The following is a 19877-nucleotide window of genomic DNA, read 5'->3' as shown; positions in this document are numbered from 1 at the left end:
GTGTGTTTGAACTCCCATACATCTTCAACAACCTTACCCATGTAACAAATTAGCCCAGAGTAGCACATACAAAGTAGTGGAGTAACTCAGCAGATTGGGCAACATCTATGGAAAGGAATAAATAATTTGACCAGGACTGGAAAGGAAGGGGGAAGAAGTCAAAATAATGAGTTGGGTGAGGGAAAGAGTAGAAACTAGAAGATGGTAGGAGAAACCAGGTGAGGGGGAAGATAACTAGTTGAGGGAGGGGCAATGAGGAGAGAAGCTAGGAGGTGATTGGTGGAGAAAGTTAAGGGTTGAGGATGAAGGAAGCTGATATAGAGGAGAGTAGACCAAGGGAAAAAGAGGAGGAGGAGGGACACTAGACGGAGATGATGGGCAGATGAGGAGAAGAGAAGGGTTAAGAGGAGAGCCAGAATGTAGAATGAAAAAAAGAGATAAGGCGGAGGTGGGAGAAACTACTGGACATTAGAGAAATCAAATTTCATGCCAACAGGTTGGATGCCATCAAAGTGGAATATGAGGTGTTGCTCCTCCAAGCTGAGAGTGGCCTCATCGTGGCAATAGAGGAGACCATAGACTGACATATCAGAATGGGAAAGGTGATTGGAATAAAAATGGTTGACAGCTGAGAAATACTTCTTGTTACAGATGAATTAGCCCAATCTAGAGAGCCCTAAACTACTGCAGTCTGCAGGCTGATCGAAGACACAATAATTGAGTATACAGGTCAGAAATTATTTTAATGAAAAAGGCTACACTCCGTGAAATGGGAGCCTCTGAGTAATTTTCCATAATGGTGACTAAAGAACTTTATTATTGGCAGATACTGTATGCAGGATACTGATCTGGTGGTATTTAATCTTTAATTCTCACATCCTTCCCAAATCTGCTCAATATGCTACTGATCAGAATCAGAATCAGAATCAGGTTTATTGTCACCCGCATGTGTCGTGAGATTTGTTAACTTAGCAGCAGCAGTTCAATGCCATATATAATATAGAAGAAAAATAATAATAAATAAATAAGTAAATCAATTACTGTATGTGTATATTGAATAGATTAAAAATCATGCAAAACAGAAATAACATATATTAAAAAAGTGAGGTAGTGTTCACAGGTTCAATGTCCATTTAGGAATCGGATGGCAGAGGGGTGGAAGCTGTTCCTGAATTGCTGAGTGTGTGCCTTCAGGGTTCAGTCCCTCCTACCTGATGGTAACTTTGTGTGACGGGATATTAGAGGGAATAGTTGACTGAAATATGACCTGTGATGTCATCAGTTAATTATTAACTATTGCAGAACAAATATCGGCCTTGGCTAAGGAGAAGTGTGTACTAAAATAAGTGGGCCAGTTACCGAATGAGACGTACACAAAGATACCATACTTGTGCACGCCTACCACCAGGGGTAGAGTGACATGGTGCAGTGTCCAGGCTGGAGTCAGTGCTGCCCCCCAGTGGTCACTTGGCAGAAGACAAGCTGAATTGTGGTCAACTGCAGATTCCTGCAGCATTCATGGACTCAGGCTCTGGACTATTTGTGTGTGTGACTGTTTTTTACTGATATCTTACATGTGCTTTCTATCTTGTATATATACTTTGTGCTGTGTCTGACTGTTGGTACTGTGTTTTGTACCTTGGCCCCAGAGTTACACTGTCTCATTTGGCCCTATACATGGGTAATTGTGTATGGTCGAATTGAACTTGATTTGAATAAAAGACTGTGTGCAAGCGTCTAATTTCTAAATGTATGCCTTTATTACTATTGTGCTCTTGTCCCTGCTTATTTTTGTATAATACCCTTAGGCTGCAATATTTAGTTCTCAATCATTTCCATCTTATAGTCAAGTTCCTGTGCCTTCAGAACTAAATTTGTTCTCCAAACTCCCATGCTTAATCTAAATATGCAGACTGCTTCCATAATTTTGTGTTCTGTTGGCCTTCTTGCAAAATCCACCTCTGCCTCTTTGACACACTGCTAATAGTGTGCTTGAGCAGCAAATAAGAAGTGAAGGTATTAAGTTAAGACAACAAAGAGCTAAATAACACATACTCCAGTAGTTTTATGCTTCTGCCATGAGTAAATGTCTCTGGTGTTCCGCTCATATCGATATGTAGGAGGGAAAGTGATCTCTTCTTCACCTGTCGGATGTAGAAAGAAGGACAAAGATTGTGTCCAATAATGGAAAAGTTAATGGCTCATGACAAATACACTTCATCAGTAACTTAGACCATAAGACCATATAAGGTGGTAATTATTACACATAAGACTAATGTATATCTTAACTTCTTATAAATGTTGCACATCACCAATGGTGATCAAAAACTGCCTTATAGATTGTTATTTACTGCACTCACTAAAGATATGAAACAAATTGATATGAGTCATCATCAGTAATTCAGTCAAAACATATGTCTGTAAGGCCAAAAATATATTTTGCAATTAAACATTGTTTCCATATTTAGGGCACATCTTACATGACTAAACAGCAGAAAGAGTAAAATTTGCATGATAATCTCTGTCCTTTCTCATAACTCTTCATGCATGGACTAACACTTAGGATGTTCCACTTCATTTGAAGTTCTATGCCTTCTTAGCTCAATATGAGGTGTTTTGTAACTTGCTGCCATAGACATTCTCATTGTGTTTAAATTAAGGTTTTGTTCTAACATCTTCTTTGCCCATGATCTCAAAACTACAGAGCTCCTTCATTCCTCAAATCTTTCCTTCCCCCCAAGTAGTTCAGTAACTAAGTGCACCCGAAGATGGTGGAATGAAGTCCACTGTGGAGATGAGCACCAAAATCAAGGCTCACATTTTAGTGCAACATTGAAGGAATCGAATTTGACATCTGTGAAGATGAGACCTTAAAATTTTCCCTATCTGCATGCAGATTTTTGGAGAGATCATGAGAAGTTAGCTACCCTCAGCCAGTGTGTGACTGGTACACACTTAAATTTGTCATTACTATTGGTAAAAGCTTTCAATGCACAAATTAGTAAAAGAAATCACCTGCATTGCAACAACCACAGTACAAACAAAAATACCTAGCACTGTCTTTAAAGTGGTTTGGCATACAAAACGTATTGTATAAGTGCAAACCTTTATTCCCCTGAGTTTCACTTCACCACAGATTACTCATTTCTCAATTTTAACGTCATTGGTATTCCTCCTTGGGAAGAAATGACGTTAACTATATGGTACAATAATCATGTTTTGCCGTATGAACTAAACCTGAAGATGTCATTACTGGTCAACAATGTACTTAGTTGGATAGAATTTACAGAACAGGATGTGTGTTTAGGTTTCATTTTGGGTCTGCTGCAATCCAAAAGTCACCAGTGCCTCAGATGTTAAGATGCCAGGACATCTAAATATTTATTTATTATTGATTGTTTGACTTAAAGATTATGAGTGGAACGATTCCTCCAGCCCAACGAGCTACACCACTCAGTGACCTGCCTAATTAACACTAGCCAGATCGCAGGAAAATTTACAATGACCGATTAACCTACTAACCAGTATGTCATTGGATTGTGGGAAGAAACCAGAGCACCCAGAAGAAACCCGTGTATTCACAGAGAGAACATACAAACTCCTTGCAGATGGTGCCAGAACTGACTCCAAACTCTGGAACACCCCAAGCAGTAATAGCATCCCACTAGCTGCTATGGTATCATGGCACCCTATACTTACATATTTGAAAACAACATAGCTACAACCTCATACATTTATATCATGAAAATTGTACTCACTGAAGTTCAAGAACACTTTTCCTTTCTCTTGTTCCAAATTCAGTTGGTCAACAGTCAGTATTGCTTCAAATTCCTTTTTGCTGATGTTGTTTAAAATATCCTAAACGATAAAGTATAATAAGATTCTTTTCATTGGATTGGGTGCCCGAAAGAACATTTTTCCTCTCACGTCATCTATCTTCCACCTCCATCCTAAAGTTCACTTCACCTTCCAACATGGTTTTATTCCCTCAAGTGTTTTCAAGACACTTTTACCAGTTGTTCACCACAACCCTCATCAGGACTCAAGAACATTTCCATAAGTTACAGCTTGGATATTAGAAGGTGAGGCACCAGTGATCATCATGATTTATATCTTGGTGTTCTCTGGAAGGGAGTGAAGGATAAAAGGATTCAAGGGTCTTCTGCTTGCTTTTCACCCTCAGTTGAAAGGAGAAGAGATCTACATTGAGCCACAACACAACTTATAGCAGCAACCAATGAATAGGAATTCCACAAAATCCAGCAGATATATCCTATTCCTTTACCACAAAACTTACTCCTTCCAGAGAAGAGGAAATGTTCCTCCAGAGGCACATTTTCACAGGGGTGCAGCAATAGAGCTTCTCAGTTACCCAATGGACATCCCTGAAGGCCTAGATAGAGGGATGTGCAGAGGACATTTCCTCTAGTGGGGGAGTCTATGACCAGAAGACACAGCCTCCGAATACAAGGGCATTCCTTTAGAGCAGAGGTGAGAAGGAATTTCTTTAGTCAGAGGCTGGTGAATCTGTTGAATTCATTTCCACAGATGGCTGTGGAGGCCAAGTCATTGGATATATCTAAAACAGAGGATGATAAGTTCTTGATTAGTAAGGGTGTCAAAGGTTACGGAGAGAAGGCAGGAGAATGGGGTTGAGAAGGGTAATAAATCAGCTATGATGGAATGGTTGAGTAGACTCAATGGGCTGGATAGCCTATTGTTGCTTTTCTGTCTTCTGGTCTTATGAACCTCTTCCCAGCTGTATGGTTGTGACTCCACCTTGAGCATATTGCAAAAGGTGACTGGCTCTGAACTATTTCACTGACTGTGTGAAAGTGTCAAGCCAATGAATAATTTAACAAGATGACTGTGTAAGGAGGAGTGTAAATGGGTGCAGCTATATAAATATGTTTCTGGAGGAAGAAAGAACCAAAGGAAGCAGTGAGCAGCCAATGGATTGGAGATTTTGAGAGAACTGGATGGAGTTAGCTAGCCTTCCCTATTCTTTTCTTTGTCCGTGTGGCCATCAGACTTCCAATAAAACAGAAAGGAAGTCAGGAGTACCTGGATGTCCATATCGAGTCGATAGTTTAGGTCACCAAACCAGAAGATGTGAGTGAAGCGCAGAGCAATGTCAAAAGAATTGAGTTTCTTATCGCCCAACGATAACAATCGGAGAATGTCCAAATAGTTTTGGTTTCGCCTAAAATGGAACCAACAGAGGAAATTTACATCCGAGATAGGTCAGGTTAAAGTTGCAGACACCAACACTAAATGTGCATGGGGTGATTGATAACTGGACGCCAAAGCATGCATCAAGTCATGAGGGGAATGGTCCACTCAAAAACAGTCCCATAAAACCTTGCAACTTCTTGATCCATAAATTGACTCCAGCCCTCTTAAAATCTTCCCCTCTCCCCATCCTAAGTGTCAGGTAGCTCACTGTAGAAAACAGACAATGTTTCTCTCTCTCTGATCCAACTTACCAGTTCAATAGCCTGGATTCACTGCTATAACTCAAAACCAAAGCCAACCCATGCCCCACTGCTATTCAAGGCAGACACCATGCCATCACTCTCAACAATACTAGGCCAAAGTAGACATATAGGTCAAATTTCTCCAACCACACAATGCAACATTATGTTCTGCCACTTTATTGTGGTTGGGGTTAACAGTCAGCTTAGTAAAATTTCAATATTCTGTGTCAAATCTATACTAGAGAGGCAAGCAGCTCCCTCACACAGATTGGCCAGCACTAAGCTATGCACTGAGATGGTTCAGAAGCCTGAAGGTTGAACAGTCTATCCCCCAATCTGACTTTAACTGGCTAAAATAAATTAGTCTATATACCTGAGAACTTTTTCACTCCCAGATGTTAAATGACAGTTGACAAAACCCAGGGATGTTCCATTGAAGAGGAATGAAACCCCAACTGCTCCTTTATTCCCTGAAGAGAAAAGACACATGAGGGTTGGTATAAGTTACATATTTTCACCAGTCAGATGACAAACATTGAAGCAGGGAGGGTATCAATTTTTGTCAAAAGCATAAGGTGTGAACTGTCACGTCATCTCTTTGTACAAACCATATTTCCAAAGGAAAACTCAGTGTTTATTAATCCAATGTCACTTGATGGATGTATATAAAGTTATGAAGGGGCAGCACAGTGGCATAATGGTTAGCTTAATGCTATTACAGCACCAGCAACCCAGGTTCCATTCTTCCTGCTGTCTGTAAGGAGTTTATACATTCTCCCTGTGCATGTGTGGGTTTCCTCTGGGGCTCTGGTTTTCTGCCACATTCCAAAGATGGACGAATTAGTGGGTAAACTGGTCATATGAATGTAATTGGGTGACATGGGCTCATTGGGTCAGAGGGCTTGAAACCGTGCTGTATCTCTAAATAAAATAAACAGATAGAGGAGGTAGTCAGAGTCTTTTTCCCCAAGGTGCAAATGCCAAATATTAGATGGTGTAGCTTTAAAGTGAGAGGAAGAAAGTTTAAAGGAGAGAGAGAGAGAGGTAGATGCCTGGCATGCACTGCCAGGGGAAGTGGTGAAATTGAGTATGATTGAAACACTTAACAAGCATACTGGCAGACACGTGAACAGGTAGGCAGAGAAGGGATACAGCCCATGTGCAGGTTGATGGGTTAGTTTGGTTGGCATGCTTATCATAGGTTGAAGGGGCCTGTTCCTCTGCAGTACTGTTCTATATCCTGTTGTGCAATACAGCCCATCAGTTCTGAATCAACAGCCCAAAATGTACATCATTTAGTTAAGGACCGATATTATATTTCATGCAGGTCCCCCTGAATAGGCTTGTTTTGATCACACACTTCAAACCCAAACTAATTTTTGCCTGTATTTATTTTATCTGATTTACCTGTAACACTTGAAGAGCCCTAATACTGAAATGCAAGTGTGGTTTATTTAATCTTCTCAATAACTCTGTGACTTCCTATTGCTATTAAACTGCACTGTTTTGCATCATGTGCTGTCTACTGCTTCAGATTCCTGCAGCCTTCCTGCCATACCGTGTAGATGATATTCAGAAATACCTGTCAAATCAGGCGTGAGGCAGTTGGTGGTTTCCAAATTTAACATGGGAAAAAAATCGCGGATGAATTCTTGTTCTCCTGTCAGATCTTTCCAAGCTTTAGCCCAATTCTAATTCCTTGGTGATTCCAAACATCAGCTTCCTGCCCCAGCCCAGAGGATTCCAACATCACAACTACTTACCAAATGTATTTGCTATTCCAGTTTTCACACTGGACACATTGACTTGACTGACTCGATTCTCGTGGTCTGGTTTAATCAGCACTGCGATTTTAATACTCCACAGTGAATGTGTGGCTACCTATAAGACAGGCATATTGATGAGTGATAGAGAAGAATATCAACAAAATAAAAACTCAAGACAGCTCAATGGTGTCTTACAAAGATTAATTTTCAGCACGCGGAATGGCCTGCCTCTCGGCAAAGAATGTTTTAACAAGTTTTCGTGTCAAGTGCTGTCATAGTAAAAGGCAGCAAGATCAGCATTCTCAGTCATCAGAAATACATTTATTAATAATAAAATATTAAAATAAACTCTTTCAATGTTCTTGAAAGTGCCCCTAGTTTGTAGAAAGTGTAAACAAGCATTGAACCATTTGTTGTTATTGGGAAGGGGGATGAATCTAAACATAAGTTTTCTTGCCACTGAAGTGGGGAAGGTTTGTGGGATCAGGGGATGGGGGGCTGAGAAGAGAATCTTCAATATCTATGCAAACATCATTCAAAAGAGGCATCAAATTCGTCCAGAAAAGTCGAACCCTGAGACTGAGACTTCACCAATTAAATGCAAGGACATGTGAATTATTACAACTATATGAACTATGACAATTCTTAAGGAGTAAGAGCAAGCTCTTTCTTAAGATCCAGGACAGGTATCTTCTGATCATTACAATGTCTCCCAAACCTAAATGTTTCCATTTCCTTTTGAACATATTCAGGCAGTATTGTTTCTCTAGTATTTTTTACTGAGGTACAGTACATATTATTTATTAATTTTGGGGACTTGAGTATCAAGGCCAGCATAGATTGCCCTTTACTAATTAACTTTGAGCCACCTTCTTGGACCACCACCATCCTTCCGGTGAAGGTGCTGCCACAGTGAGATAGGCAAGAGGTACAAGAGAAACAAGGAACAGAATATATTTCCAAGCTTGGAGTGGAACGTGCTGTTAGTGGTTTTCCTGTACACTTACCACCCTCATCTTGCCATGTTGTGATGCAGAAGGATTTGGGAGCTGCCATCTGATGAAACAATTGAAGATGGTCATGCAGAAATCATTGCCATGAGGAACTCCAGTAAAGAGGTCCTGGTGATGGGTTGATTGACCTCAAAAATCACAACTATATCTTGTTGTGTGCAAGAATTCAAACTCTTCCCTTGATGCTTCACCTTTATCATTTGACGAAGTGCTGCTTTGATGTCAAAAGCAGAAACTTGTACAAGAAAGTTTGGAAATACAAAGCAATATCCTCCTCTCCCTAAACCCCACTCTTACCTTTCACTTCTTCCCACTTGCCTATTACTTCTCCCTGGGTCCCCTCTTCCTCCTCTCCTCTTGTTTTCCTCTTCCCACTTCTATCAGATTATTCCTTCTCCAGTCCTTGACCTTTCCCACCCACCTGGTTTCACCTATCACCTTCCAGCTAGCCTCTTTCCCCTCCACCCAACATTTATTTTGGCATCTTCCCCCTTCTTCTGCAGTCCTGATGAAGGGTCCCGGCCCAAAACGTTGACTATTTACTCTTTTCTATAGATGCTGCTCGACCTGCTCATTCATCATCTGCTCATTCCGATAATCCTTTCAAAGCAAAACCCAATAGCATGAATGGCAGCTTCACTATCACAATGCCTTCTATGCCTGTTTTGAAAGGGAGAATATAACTACAGCTCTGAAGATCCCTGCTGCACCTAATGACCCTGTGATCTCTGTCTCAAAGGCCAATGTTAGGCTGTCTTTAAAGAGCGTGAACCCTTGCAAGGCAGAAGGTCCCAATGGAGTACCTGGTAAGGCTCTGAAAAACTGTGCTAACTAACTGGCGGGACTATTCAAGGATATTTTCAACTTCTCACTGCTACGGGCAGAAGCTCCCCCTTGCTTCAAAAAGGCAACGATTATACCAGTGCCTAAGAAGAATAATGTGAGCTGCCTTAATGATTATTGCCTGGTAGCATTCACATCCACGGTGATGAAATGCTTTGAGAGGTTGGTCATGACTAGACTGAACTCCTGCCTCAGCAAGGACCTGGACCCACTGCAATTTGTCTATCGCAAAATAGGTCAACGGCAGATGCAATCTCAATTGCTCTTCACACAGCCTGAGACCATCTGGACAACACAAACACTTATGTCAGGATGCTGTTCATTGACTATAGCTCAGCATTTAATACCACCATTCCCACAATCCTGATCGAGAAGTTACAGAACCTTGGCCACTGTACCTCCCTCTACAATTAGATCCTCAGCTTCCTAACTGGAATACCACAGTCTGTGCGGATTGGTGATAACATCTCCTCCTCACTGACGATCAACACTGGTGCACCCCAGGGGTGTGTGCTCAGCACACTGCTCTACTCTCTATATACCCATGATTGTGTGACTAGGCACAGCTCAAATACCACCTATAAAATTGCTGACGATACAACCATTGTTGGTAGAATCTCAGATGGTGACGAGCGGGTGTACAGGAGTGAGATGTGCCAACTGGTGGAGTGGTGCCGCAGCAACAACCTGGCACTCAACGTCAGTAAGATGAAAGAGTTGATTGTGGACTTCCGAAAGAGAAAGACGAAGGGACACATAACAATCTTCACAGAGGGATCAGAAGTGGGGAGAGTGAGCAGTTTCAAGTTCCTGGGTGTCAAGATCTCTGAGGATCTAACCTGGTCCCAACATATCGATGCAGTTATAAAGAAGGCAAGACAGTGGCTATACTTCATTAGGAGTTTGAAGAGATTTGGTATGTCAACAAATACACTCAAAAACTTCTATAGATGTACGGTGGAAAGCATTCTGACAGGCTGCATCACTGTCTGGTATGGGGGGGTGGCTAATGTACAGGACTGAAAGAAGCTGCAGAGGGTTGTAAATTTAGTCGGCTCCATCTTGGGCACTAGCCTACAAAGTACCCAGGACATCTTCAAGGAGCGGTGCCTCAGAAAGGCAGCGTCCATTATTAAGGACCTCCAGCACCCAGGTCATACTCTTTTCTCACTGTTACCATCAGGCAGGGGGTACAGAAGCCTGAAGGCACACACTCAATGATTCAGGAACAGCTTCTTCCCCTCTGCCATCCGATTTCCATTTGGACATTGAAACTTTGGACACTACCTCACTTTTTTAAATATATAGTATTTCTGGTTCTTGCATGATTTTTAAACTATTCAATATACTTATACTGTAATTAATTTACTTAATTATTTATTATTATTATTATTTTATCTTGTGTTCTTTCTTCTATATTATGCATAGCACTGAACTGCTGCTGCTGCTGCTGCTAAATTAACAGATTTCATGTCACCTGACAGTGATAATAGACCTGATTCTGATTCTGCTGAGTTCCTCCGGCATTCTGTGTATATTTATTTGCATATAGTCTCAAGAGTGCACTACACTGGTCCCTGTTTGGATAAACGTTTTATCAACGGTAATACCCTGGTTAACAACATGTTTTACTTTATTACTGCAGTTATACTCTTGGATATTTTATTTTCTGCGGGTTTTTTGTAAAACACAGTGTGTTCAGTTAATCAAATTTTACAGTCCAGTACTTTGTTTTCTGTTAAGGTAATGAGTCATTTGAGTAGCTTTGGAATGTTGTATCAGCCAATTGGATTTGACTTGATAGTATTCTGTCCGATGGGATGCCATGGAACATTTGAGAGATTGGCGGCATCTAATTTCTTGGGGGTCTTTTTTGCCAGAGTTGGGGGAGAAGGGAGGTACGGAGAGGAGCAGAATGGAAGATTCTCACAGAAACCTGCCAAAAGCACAGATATCGTTGTAAGATGTTCTTTATGCAGACAAATGGTTCCACCGATAAAGTGTCAATACTTCAGAGTTAGCAAGTTAGTTCATAACGGATTTTGAGGAAAGCTGGTGCTTTTCATGTTGAACATGGGTTCAGCGTTGTGAATAATTAAAGCATAACACATGACTACACAACAATGAGCCCCAATGTTTATGGGCACATTATATGGCTTAACTGTAATGGGCCCTTTTTCAAAGGTTCAAAGGCCAAGTTTAATGTCAGAGAAATGTATACAATATACATCCTGAAATGCTTTTTAATTGTTTATTAAAGTTGGAATATTTGTAAATATACTTCCACTTTAAGTTTATGTCAGTGTAAGTTCCATTATTTCCTGGTGAACGATAGCTTTTGCATGGGGTAGTATTTATACAGCATTCACCATCCTTTTTGTTCCTTTAAAAGAACATTCCAACTTCTCTGTTTGTGTTGAACTCAAATCATACTGATCCTTGGTATGCGTTGATTATTGGAAATGGTTGTCTCACTGTTACCCACACATTACTGAGTCACGTGGCTGTTAGTCAGAGATAACGAAACAGTCTAATTTGTTATGAGGCACGGTGAGAGGGTTACATAAGGGTGAGAGATGAGATGATTCCATTGAAACATAAACTAACCGCAGATGACAAGTTCAAGGGTCAACAAGCATTCTCTAATAGCACTGTCTACAAAAGTTTCCATCACATTCTAAGTACATTAATTAGTAATAATTAGCTGGAGTGAATTTGTGCTTCTTTTTTTCGAGAACTAGGCGTATATGAACAATGTTCCACGTTAATGATAGGTACCAGGGTTATATTGTACTGGGGAAAAATAATTCACTGGAAGCATTAGAAGTTGTGGAGAACAGGTCTTCAGTATTTCAAATGAAATATTGTTTTTTTTTTATTCTCATTGCCTTTGCTGCATGGTCTCAGCTGTATCTTGTTATCATGCAAAGTGAATTGAATTGGTTAAAGACAGACTTCTGTGAGGGTGTGGGTCTCAAGAGGACATCAAACACGGTCCACAGTGCCAGGTCTGTTCGGAGTCTATTCCATTGAGTACAACTGAAAGGCTCACGACATTAATTGTGCCTCCTTGAACTTTGCATGCAGAAGACTATGCAGTGATCACTTCTTTGAAAGCTTTCATCAATAGATTACAAGTTTAGTAGGCCTCTTCCTTGTGTTGGCTCACATTTTACCTCCCACTGACCTAAACAGAGAGTTGTGTTTTTTGGGGCTTGGTAACTTGGTCAGTGGTCAATCATCTGTTATCAAATGCTGCCTTTGCCAACCATAATAATAACAGAGAAGGAGCCAGCAGTACATGCACTACTTCACCTGTGCGCAGTCATTAATGTTTCTTGCTCTTGACTCCCTCTGCTGATAAATTGCCAGTAAAACAGCACTGTGGCAGTGCAAGACAAACACTACAGTGAGATTAAATCTGCCAAGCATTTCCAGCGTTTCTGTTTCAGTTTAGTTTTTCAAATCACTGCAATACTTTGCTAGTGCATTACTTTATCTGCCCAGCCTTCCCAGTGAGATTGTGCATGTTAATCTATAGGGAATGCATCTCAATTGCAATATTTTGTTGAGCTGATTTCAACCTTTCTATCTGCCTCCGAATATTCATTCTGTAGCCACTTTATTAGGTACACCTCTACACCCGCTTGTTAATGTAAATATCCAGTCAGCCAATCATGTGGCAGCAACTCAATGTATAACTGCGTGCAGACATGGTCAAGAGGTTTAGTTGTTGCTCAGCTCACAATGGGAAGAAATGTGATCCAAGTGACTGTGACCATGGAATGATTGTTGGTGCCAGAGTGAATGGATGAGTGTCTCAGAACTACTGATCTGGGATTTTCACACAAATGTCTACAGAGTTTATAGCGAGTGGTGTGAAAAAGAGAAAAAAACAAAGCATCTGTTGAGCAGCAGTTCTGTGGGTGAAAATATCTTGATAATGAGAGGTCAGAGGAGAATGGTCAGACTGGCTTAAGCTGACAGGAAGTAACCATGCCTTACAACAGTAGCGTGCAGAAGATCATCTCCGAACACACAGGTTGAACCTTGAAGTAGATGAGCTACAGCCGCTGAAGATGATGGGGTACTTAATAAAATGGCCACTAAGTGTAGAATCCAATTGAGTGCCAACTAATTTGCTTTATTCATTGAAGTGATGTAGGCTTTACTGTCTGGGTCAACGTTTATCTCCCTCTACTCTAATTGTCCCAGATCAGAATGGCTTCTAAGACTCTCCCAGAGGACAATTATGATCCACTGCTAAAGGTCTGAAGTCAGATATACCTGTAGACCAGTCTACTGACTACCCTGAATGTTGTTTGGAAGGTTGTACAATAATGTTATAGCCACTATTACTGATGCTAAATTATTAACCCCATAATTACTTAATAATTTGAATATAAATTACTGGTAGATTTTTTCACCAGTGTACCACATCTGATTACTTCCTCAACCCTCATATCATTTGCATTTTTTCCAGGACATCTATTCTATTGGAGTGGCTTAATTTGATCCCTTTTCCTGATCTTGGAAAAATCATCAATATTATTTGAGAATATGTTGATTTGTCAAATGCAATATGTTCACATCATCACTTTCCCAGCTTACATCTCCATTTATGATATAACATTAAGGTATAGAATGCTTTAAATGCTTCAACAGTGGATGACACTTCTGTGTTGCCCTGTTATTTCAATAATTCTTTCCCTGGATGTACAATTCCTACCACTTTGAAGTCCAGCTCCGTCACTTCTTTTATCCCAGCTCGCAGGAAATCCACCCACTCCTTGTCACCTAGTGAATTCTCTTGGGTTCCAATCACGTAGATATCATGAGGAATAGTGGCTGTGGTCTCATCTCTTGTGCGTCCGAGACCCTTTGACATAAGCCAAGAAGAAATGTTCTTTGGGGGATGAGCGGCACCTATTAAATATTTCAAAAGGTTAATTACTCATTCATGTTTCTTTTATTGCATATTCAAATATTAATCATGAATATCAAGCAGCTGCATGCTAATGTGACAACACCTTAGATTCCCCTCTCCCTTCATTTTTGCCTGCTATTTCTTAACCTTTTTACCTTGAGAAAACTGAAAATTATTTGATATGCAATTTTAAAATACATGTCATTAGATTGGCACTAACTGATAATTTATCATGGACTGGTGCAGCAATTCAAATGCACAGAAATACAAGAGTAGTGGACTCTGCCCAATACATCATGGGCACATACCCGCCCATCACTGGTGGCATCTACAGGAGGCACTTCCTAAAGAAAGCAATGTTCATTATCAGTGATCTCCACCATCTGGGACATGCCATCTGTTTGCAGCTATCATTGGGCAGGAGGTAAAGCAGTCTGAAGTCCCAGACCACCAGGTTCAAACACAGCTATTTTCCTTCAACCATTCAGTTCCTGAAACAACCTGCACAACGCTAATCATTACAGTTTAGCAAAACTACGACCAGTTTGATCACCTTACAATAAAATGGACTTTCTTTGGTTCTAATTGTGCTCTTACTTGCAAAAAAGGTGTATAATTAAAATTTAATTTACGTTCTTTTTTTCTTGTGAATGCTGCTTATAAGATGCTGTCCCTATGATGCCTCTGTAAGCTTTTCACTGCACCTTTGCATATGTAATTATGCATATGAAAATAAACTCGACTAAGCTACAACCATTTATCTGCTTTCATGTTTATTTGCATAGCTGCTGGCTCCAACATAGCAGGCCCACAACCCACTAACCCTATCCGTACTACTTTGAAATTGGAGAGGAAACTGGAGCACCTAGAAGAAACTCACGTAGTCATGCGGAGAATGTGCAAACTGGTTACAGACAGCAGCAGGAATGAAACCCTGACGAGTGATGAGTGATCGCCTGCACTGTTAGTTGTTGCGCGAGCTACCGCACGATCGAGGCACCCCATAAACGTTACCAAGTTCCTTTATCACCATCATTCACCAACCACTTAGAACTCACTAATGACTGCAAGTTAACCAGCTTCCTTTTCCCTGCAATGATCCAAAATTGGTTATGCTGTTTTTATTGAATTAGACCCCTTAATAACAAATCAGAGGGCTGAAAATGGTGTCACAGACCAATAGGGTCGTAAGGAGAGCATTTGGTATATTGGCCTTCATAAGTCAATGTATTGAGTACAGCAGTTGGGATGTTATTTTGAAGTACTACATGATTTTGGAGAAGCTGAATTTGGAGTAATGTAAGCAGTTCTGGTCACCTATCTATAGAAAAGATATCAATAAGCTTGAAAGATCGCAGAGAAAATTTACAAGGATGTTTCTGGGACCTGAGGAGCTGAGGACTTGAGTTACAGGGAAAGGTTGAATACCTTAGCACCTTACTCCCTAGAACGTGGAGAATGAGGGGAGATCTTATAAAGGCATCCAAATTTATTTGCATCCCTCCCCCTCCTGTCTTCTCCTATCATTTCAGATCTCCCCCTCCCGCTCCCGCTTTCAAATGTCTTACTATCTCTTCTGTCAGTTAGTCCTGACGAAGGGTCTCGGCCCGAAACGTCGACTGTACCTCTTCCTAGAGATGCTGCCTGGCCTGCCGTGTTCACCAGCATTTTTTGTGTGTGTTGCAGGATATTTCCCCTCAGGTTAATTGAAACTAGAAATAGAGGTCATAGGCTTAGGGTGAAGGGTGAAATATCTAAGGTGACTGTCAGGAGGAACTTCTTCATTCAGAGGGTGGAATGAGCTGCCAGCAGAGATGGTGGATGTAAGTTCATAGTCATAGTCATAGTCATTCTTTATTGATCCCAGGGGGAACTTGGTTTTCATTACAGTTGCACCATAAATAATAAATCTTAATAGAACCATAAATAGTTAGATAGTAATATGTAAAATATGCCAGTAAATTATGAAATAAGCCCAGGACCAGCCTATCAGCACAGGGTGTCTGACCCTCCAAGGGAGGAGTTGTAAAGTTTGATGGCCACAGGCAGGACTGACTTCCTATGACGCTCTGTGTTGCATCTCGGTGGAATGAGTCTCTCGCTGAATGTACTCCTGTGCCCACCCAGTACATTATGTAGTGAATGGGAGACATTGACCAAGATGGCATGCAACTTCGACAGCATCCTTTTTTCAGACACCAGTTAATAGTTAAGAGAAGTTTGGATGAGAGGGGTATGGAGGGCTATGGTCGAAGTGCAGTTTGAAAAACAGGCCAGGACAGACTAGATGGGCCAATGGCCAGTTTCTGTGCTGTAGTGCTCTTTGACTCTATCATTTTAAATGTTGAAACATAGAAAAACTACAGCACAATACAAGCCCTTCAGCCAACAAAGCTGTGCCGAACGTGTACTTTCTTTAGAAATTACCGAGGGTTACCCATAGCCCTCTATTTTTCTAAGGTCCATGTACCTATCCAGAAGCCTCTTAAAAGATCCTATAATATCCGCCTCCACCACCGTCACCGGCAGCCCATTACATGCACTCACCACTCTCTGCGTAAAAAACGTACCCCTGACATCTCCTCTGTGTCTACTTCCAAGCACCTTAAAACTGTCCCGTCTCACGTTAGCTATTTCAGCCTCTGACTATCTCACAGTAGCCTAGGGTACACCTCCTCCTGTCCCGAAGACTTACCCAGCTTGATGCTTTCTAAGAACTTCAACATATCCTCTTTCTTAATATCTACGTTCTCAAGCTTTTCAGTCCACTGCAAGTCATCCCTACAATCGCCAAGATCCTTTTCCGAAGTGAATACTGAAGCGAAGTATTCATTAAATATCTCTTCTATCTCCTCTGGTTCCATACACACCTTTCCACAGTCACACTTGATTGGTCCTATTCTCTCATGTCTTATCCTCTTGCTCTTCACATACTTGTAGAATGCCTTGGCGTTTTCCTTAATCCTGCTAGCCAAGACCTTCTCATGGCCCCTTCTGGCTCTCCTAATTCCATTCTTAAGCTCCTTCCTGTTAGCCTTATAATCTTCTAGATCTCTATCATTACCTAGTTTTTTGAACTTTTCGTAAGCTTTTCTTTTCTTCTTGACTAGATTTTCAACAGCCTTTGAACATCAAGTTTCCTGTACCCTACCATCCATTCCCTGTCTCAATGGAACGTACCTGTGCAGAATGCCACACAAATATCCCCTCAAACACGAGGAATTCTGCAGATGCTGGAAATTCAAGCAACACACATCAAAGTTGCTGGTGAACACAGCAGGCCAGGCAGCGTCTCTAGGAAGAAGTACGGTCGACGTTTCGGGCCAAGACCCTTTGTCAGGACTAGACGAAGGGTCTCAGCCCGAAATGTCATCTGTACCTCTTCCTAGAGATGCTGCCTGGCCTGCTGCGTTCACCAGTAACTTTGACAAATCTCCCCTGACCTTTTGCCACATTTCTTCCGTACATTTCCCTGAGAACTTCTGTTCCCAATTTATGCTTCCAAGTTCCTGCCTGATAGCTTCATATTTCCCCTTACTCCAATTAAACACTTTCTTAACTTGTCTGTTCCTGTCCCTCTCAATGCTATGGTAAAGGAGATAGAATTGTGATCACTATCTCCAAAATGCTCTCCCACCACGACAACCCTGTTATTATTACACCTTTCCAGAATCAGTCTCCCTATCTCCTCCTCGATGTCCCTGTTCGTAAAAAAAATCCCGAGGAGTTATTGAACCCTTCCTGTTTCTAACTTCCACCCACAGAGACTCAGTAGACAATTCCCCCATGACTTCCTCCTTTTCTGCAGCCATGACAGTATTTCTGATCAGCAGTGCCATGCCCCCACCTCTTTTGCCTCCTTCCCTGTCCTTTTTGAAACATCTAAAGCCTGGCACTCTAAGCAACCATACCTGCCCCTGAGCCATCCAAGTCTCTGTAATGGCCACAACATCATAGCTCCAAGTACTGATCCACATTCTAAGCTCATCCGCTTTGTTCATGATGCTTCTTGCATTAAAATAGGCACATCTCAAACCATCAATCTGAGCATACCCCTTCTCTATCACCTGCTTATCCTCCCTCTTGCACTCTCCAAGCTTTCTCTATTTGTGAACCAATTGCCTCTTCCATCTCTTCAGTTCAGTTCCCACTTCCTAACAATTCTAGTTTAAATTCTCCCTAATAGCCTTAGCAAACCTCCCTGCCAGGATATTGGTCCCCCTCAGATTCAAGTGCCACCCATCCTTTTAGTACAGGTAACGCCTGCCCCAAAAGAGGTCCCAGTGATCGAGAAATCTGAATCCCTGCCCCCGCTCCAATCCCTCAGCCACCTCACTCTATTCTTATAGTCACTGTCATGTGGCACAGGCAGTAATCCCGAGATTACTACCTTGGAGGTCCTGCTTCTCAACTCCCTTCCTAACTCTTTGTAGTCTGTTTTCAGGACCTCCTCCCTTTTCCTACCTATGTCATTGGTACCATGACCTCTGGCTGTTCACCTTCCCACTTCCGAATATCGTGCGATCAGAAACATCCCAGACCCTGGCACCTGGGACGCAAACAACCATCCATGTTTCTTTCCTGCATCCACAGAATCGCCTGTCTGACCCACTATCTATAGAGTCCCCTATTAGTGCAGTCACTGTTGCTTCCCCCAGCTAGGTTGTTCCCCCCCCCCCCCAACAGTACTCAAACAGGAGTACTTATTCTTAAGGGGGACAGACACAGGGGTACTCTATAGTTTCTGAACCTTTCCCTTCCCTCTCCTGACTGTTACCCACTTATCTGTCTCTCGAGGCCCTGGTGTGACAACTTGCCTATAGCTCCTCTCTATCATCTCCTCACTTTCCCTGACCAGACGAAGGTCATCGAGCTGCATCTTCAGTTCCCTAACCCGGTTCCTAAGGAGCAGCAGTGCGACGCACCTGGCGCAGATGTGGCCTTTCGGAAGGCTGGGAGTCTCCCGGACTTCCCACATCTGACACCCAGTACAGAACACCGGCCTCACAGACATATTTCCCGTTTCTATTCTCCACAGTTAACCTATGTCACCTCGACCCGTTATCACCAAAGCCCCATTGAGCCAAAGCCTTCCTACTCTGTCCACCTCTACCTGATGCCCACTCTATAAAACTGTCTTCTTTTTATACTCTTTCCAGTGGACTCGCTGACGTCCACATGCCTGTGCAGTTGTTCCTTCCTGATCCCATGATGAATCACACACGCAGCATACCACTTTTTCAAATTGAGCAGCAATCCTTTAACAACTAACCCATGTTCCAGCTTCCAATAAAAACGGATATCATGTCCGGCTCATCCTGCTGAGAATGTATGTTCTTCATCAGCTGAAGTAGCTGACAGAACGCCTCTCGCTTCTGCAGGGAGATAAATAGAGAGAATCAATCTAAATCCAGATGAAGTGAATATCAATAAACTGCAGAAGTTCATAAGCAGAGAGTAAAGCCATTGCTTACACACAAATTAATTTTACATGCTGTTGGATGTAATATCACGTTGAAGAGATTCAAACTGAGCAGATTAATATGCACAAAATGTTGGAGGAGCTCAGCAGGTCAGGTAGCATCTATGGAGATGAATAAACAGTCGATGTTTTGGGCTGAGACCCTTCATCAGGACAGGAGAGAAAGGGTGAATAATATGTTGGGAGGAGGGAAAGGAGTACAAGCTAGCAGGTGATATGTGAAATGAGACTGAAAGTGGATGGGTAGGCAAGGGGTGTGATGAAGTCAGAAGCTGGGTGATGATGGGTGGAAGAGGTTAAATGGCTGAAGAAGAAAGAATGAGAGGAGAGGACATTGAATGTATTAAAACAGTGGTCCCCAACCTCCGG

The 19877-nt window shown here is 41.8% G+C and overlaps 1 protein-coding gene across 4 annotated transcripts in view; it reads right to left on the bottom strand.

Annotated features, from left to right (window-relative positions):
- LOC134353128 (phosphatidylinositol 3,4,5-trisphosphate 5-phosphatase 2-like) overlaps positions 1-19877 on the bottom strand; it is a 211326-nt gene that overhangs the window by 37995 nt on the left and 153454 nt on the right. For all 4 annotated transcript variants that reach the window (XM_063061064.1, XM_063061068.1, XM_063061066.1 and 1 more), the window contains 7 exons: positions 19299-19401; positions 13829-14025; positions 7241-7358; positions 5851-5947; positions 5065-5203; positions 3759-3858; positions 2056-2144 (listed from right to left, as the gene is read on the bottom strand). In XM_063061064.1, coding sequence (XP_062917134.1) covers positions 2056-2144; positions 3759-3858; positions 5065-5203; positions 5851-5947; positions 7241-7358; positions 13829-14025; positions 19299-19401 — 843 coding nt within the window. The remainder of the gene's footprint in view (positions 1-2055; positions 2145-3758; positions 3859-5064; positions 5204-5850; positions 5948-7240; positions 7359-13828; positions 14026-19298; positions 19402-19877) is intronic.

The sequence above is a fragment of the Mobula hypostoma genome, chromosome 10 (genome assembly GCF_963921235.1).
Source record: "Mobula hypostoma chromosome 10, sMobHyp1.1, whole genome shotgun sequence".
Classification (NCBI taxonomy): domain Eukaryota; kingdom Metazoa; phylum Chordata; class Chondrichthyes; order Myliobatiformes; family Myliobatidae; genus Mobula; species Mobula hypostoma.
This window is presented reverse-complemented; position numbering and strand designations above follow the sequence as displayed.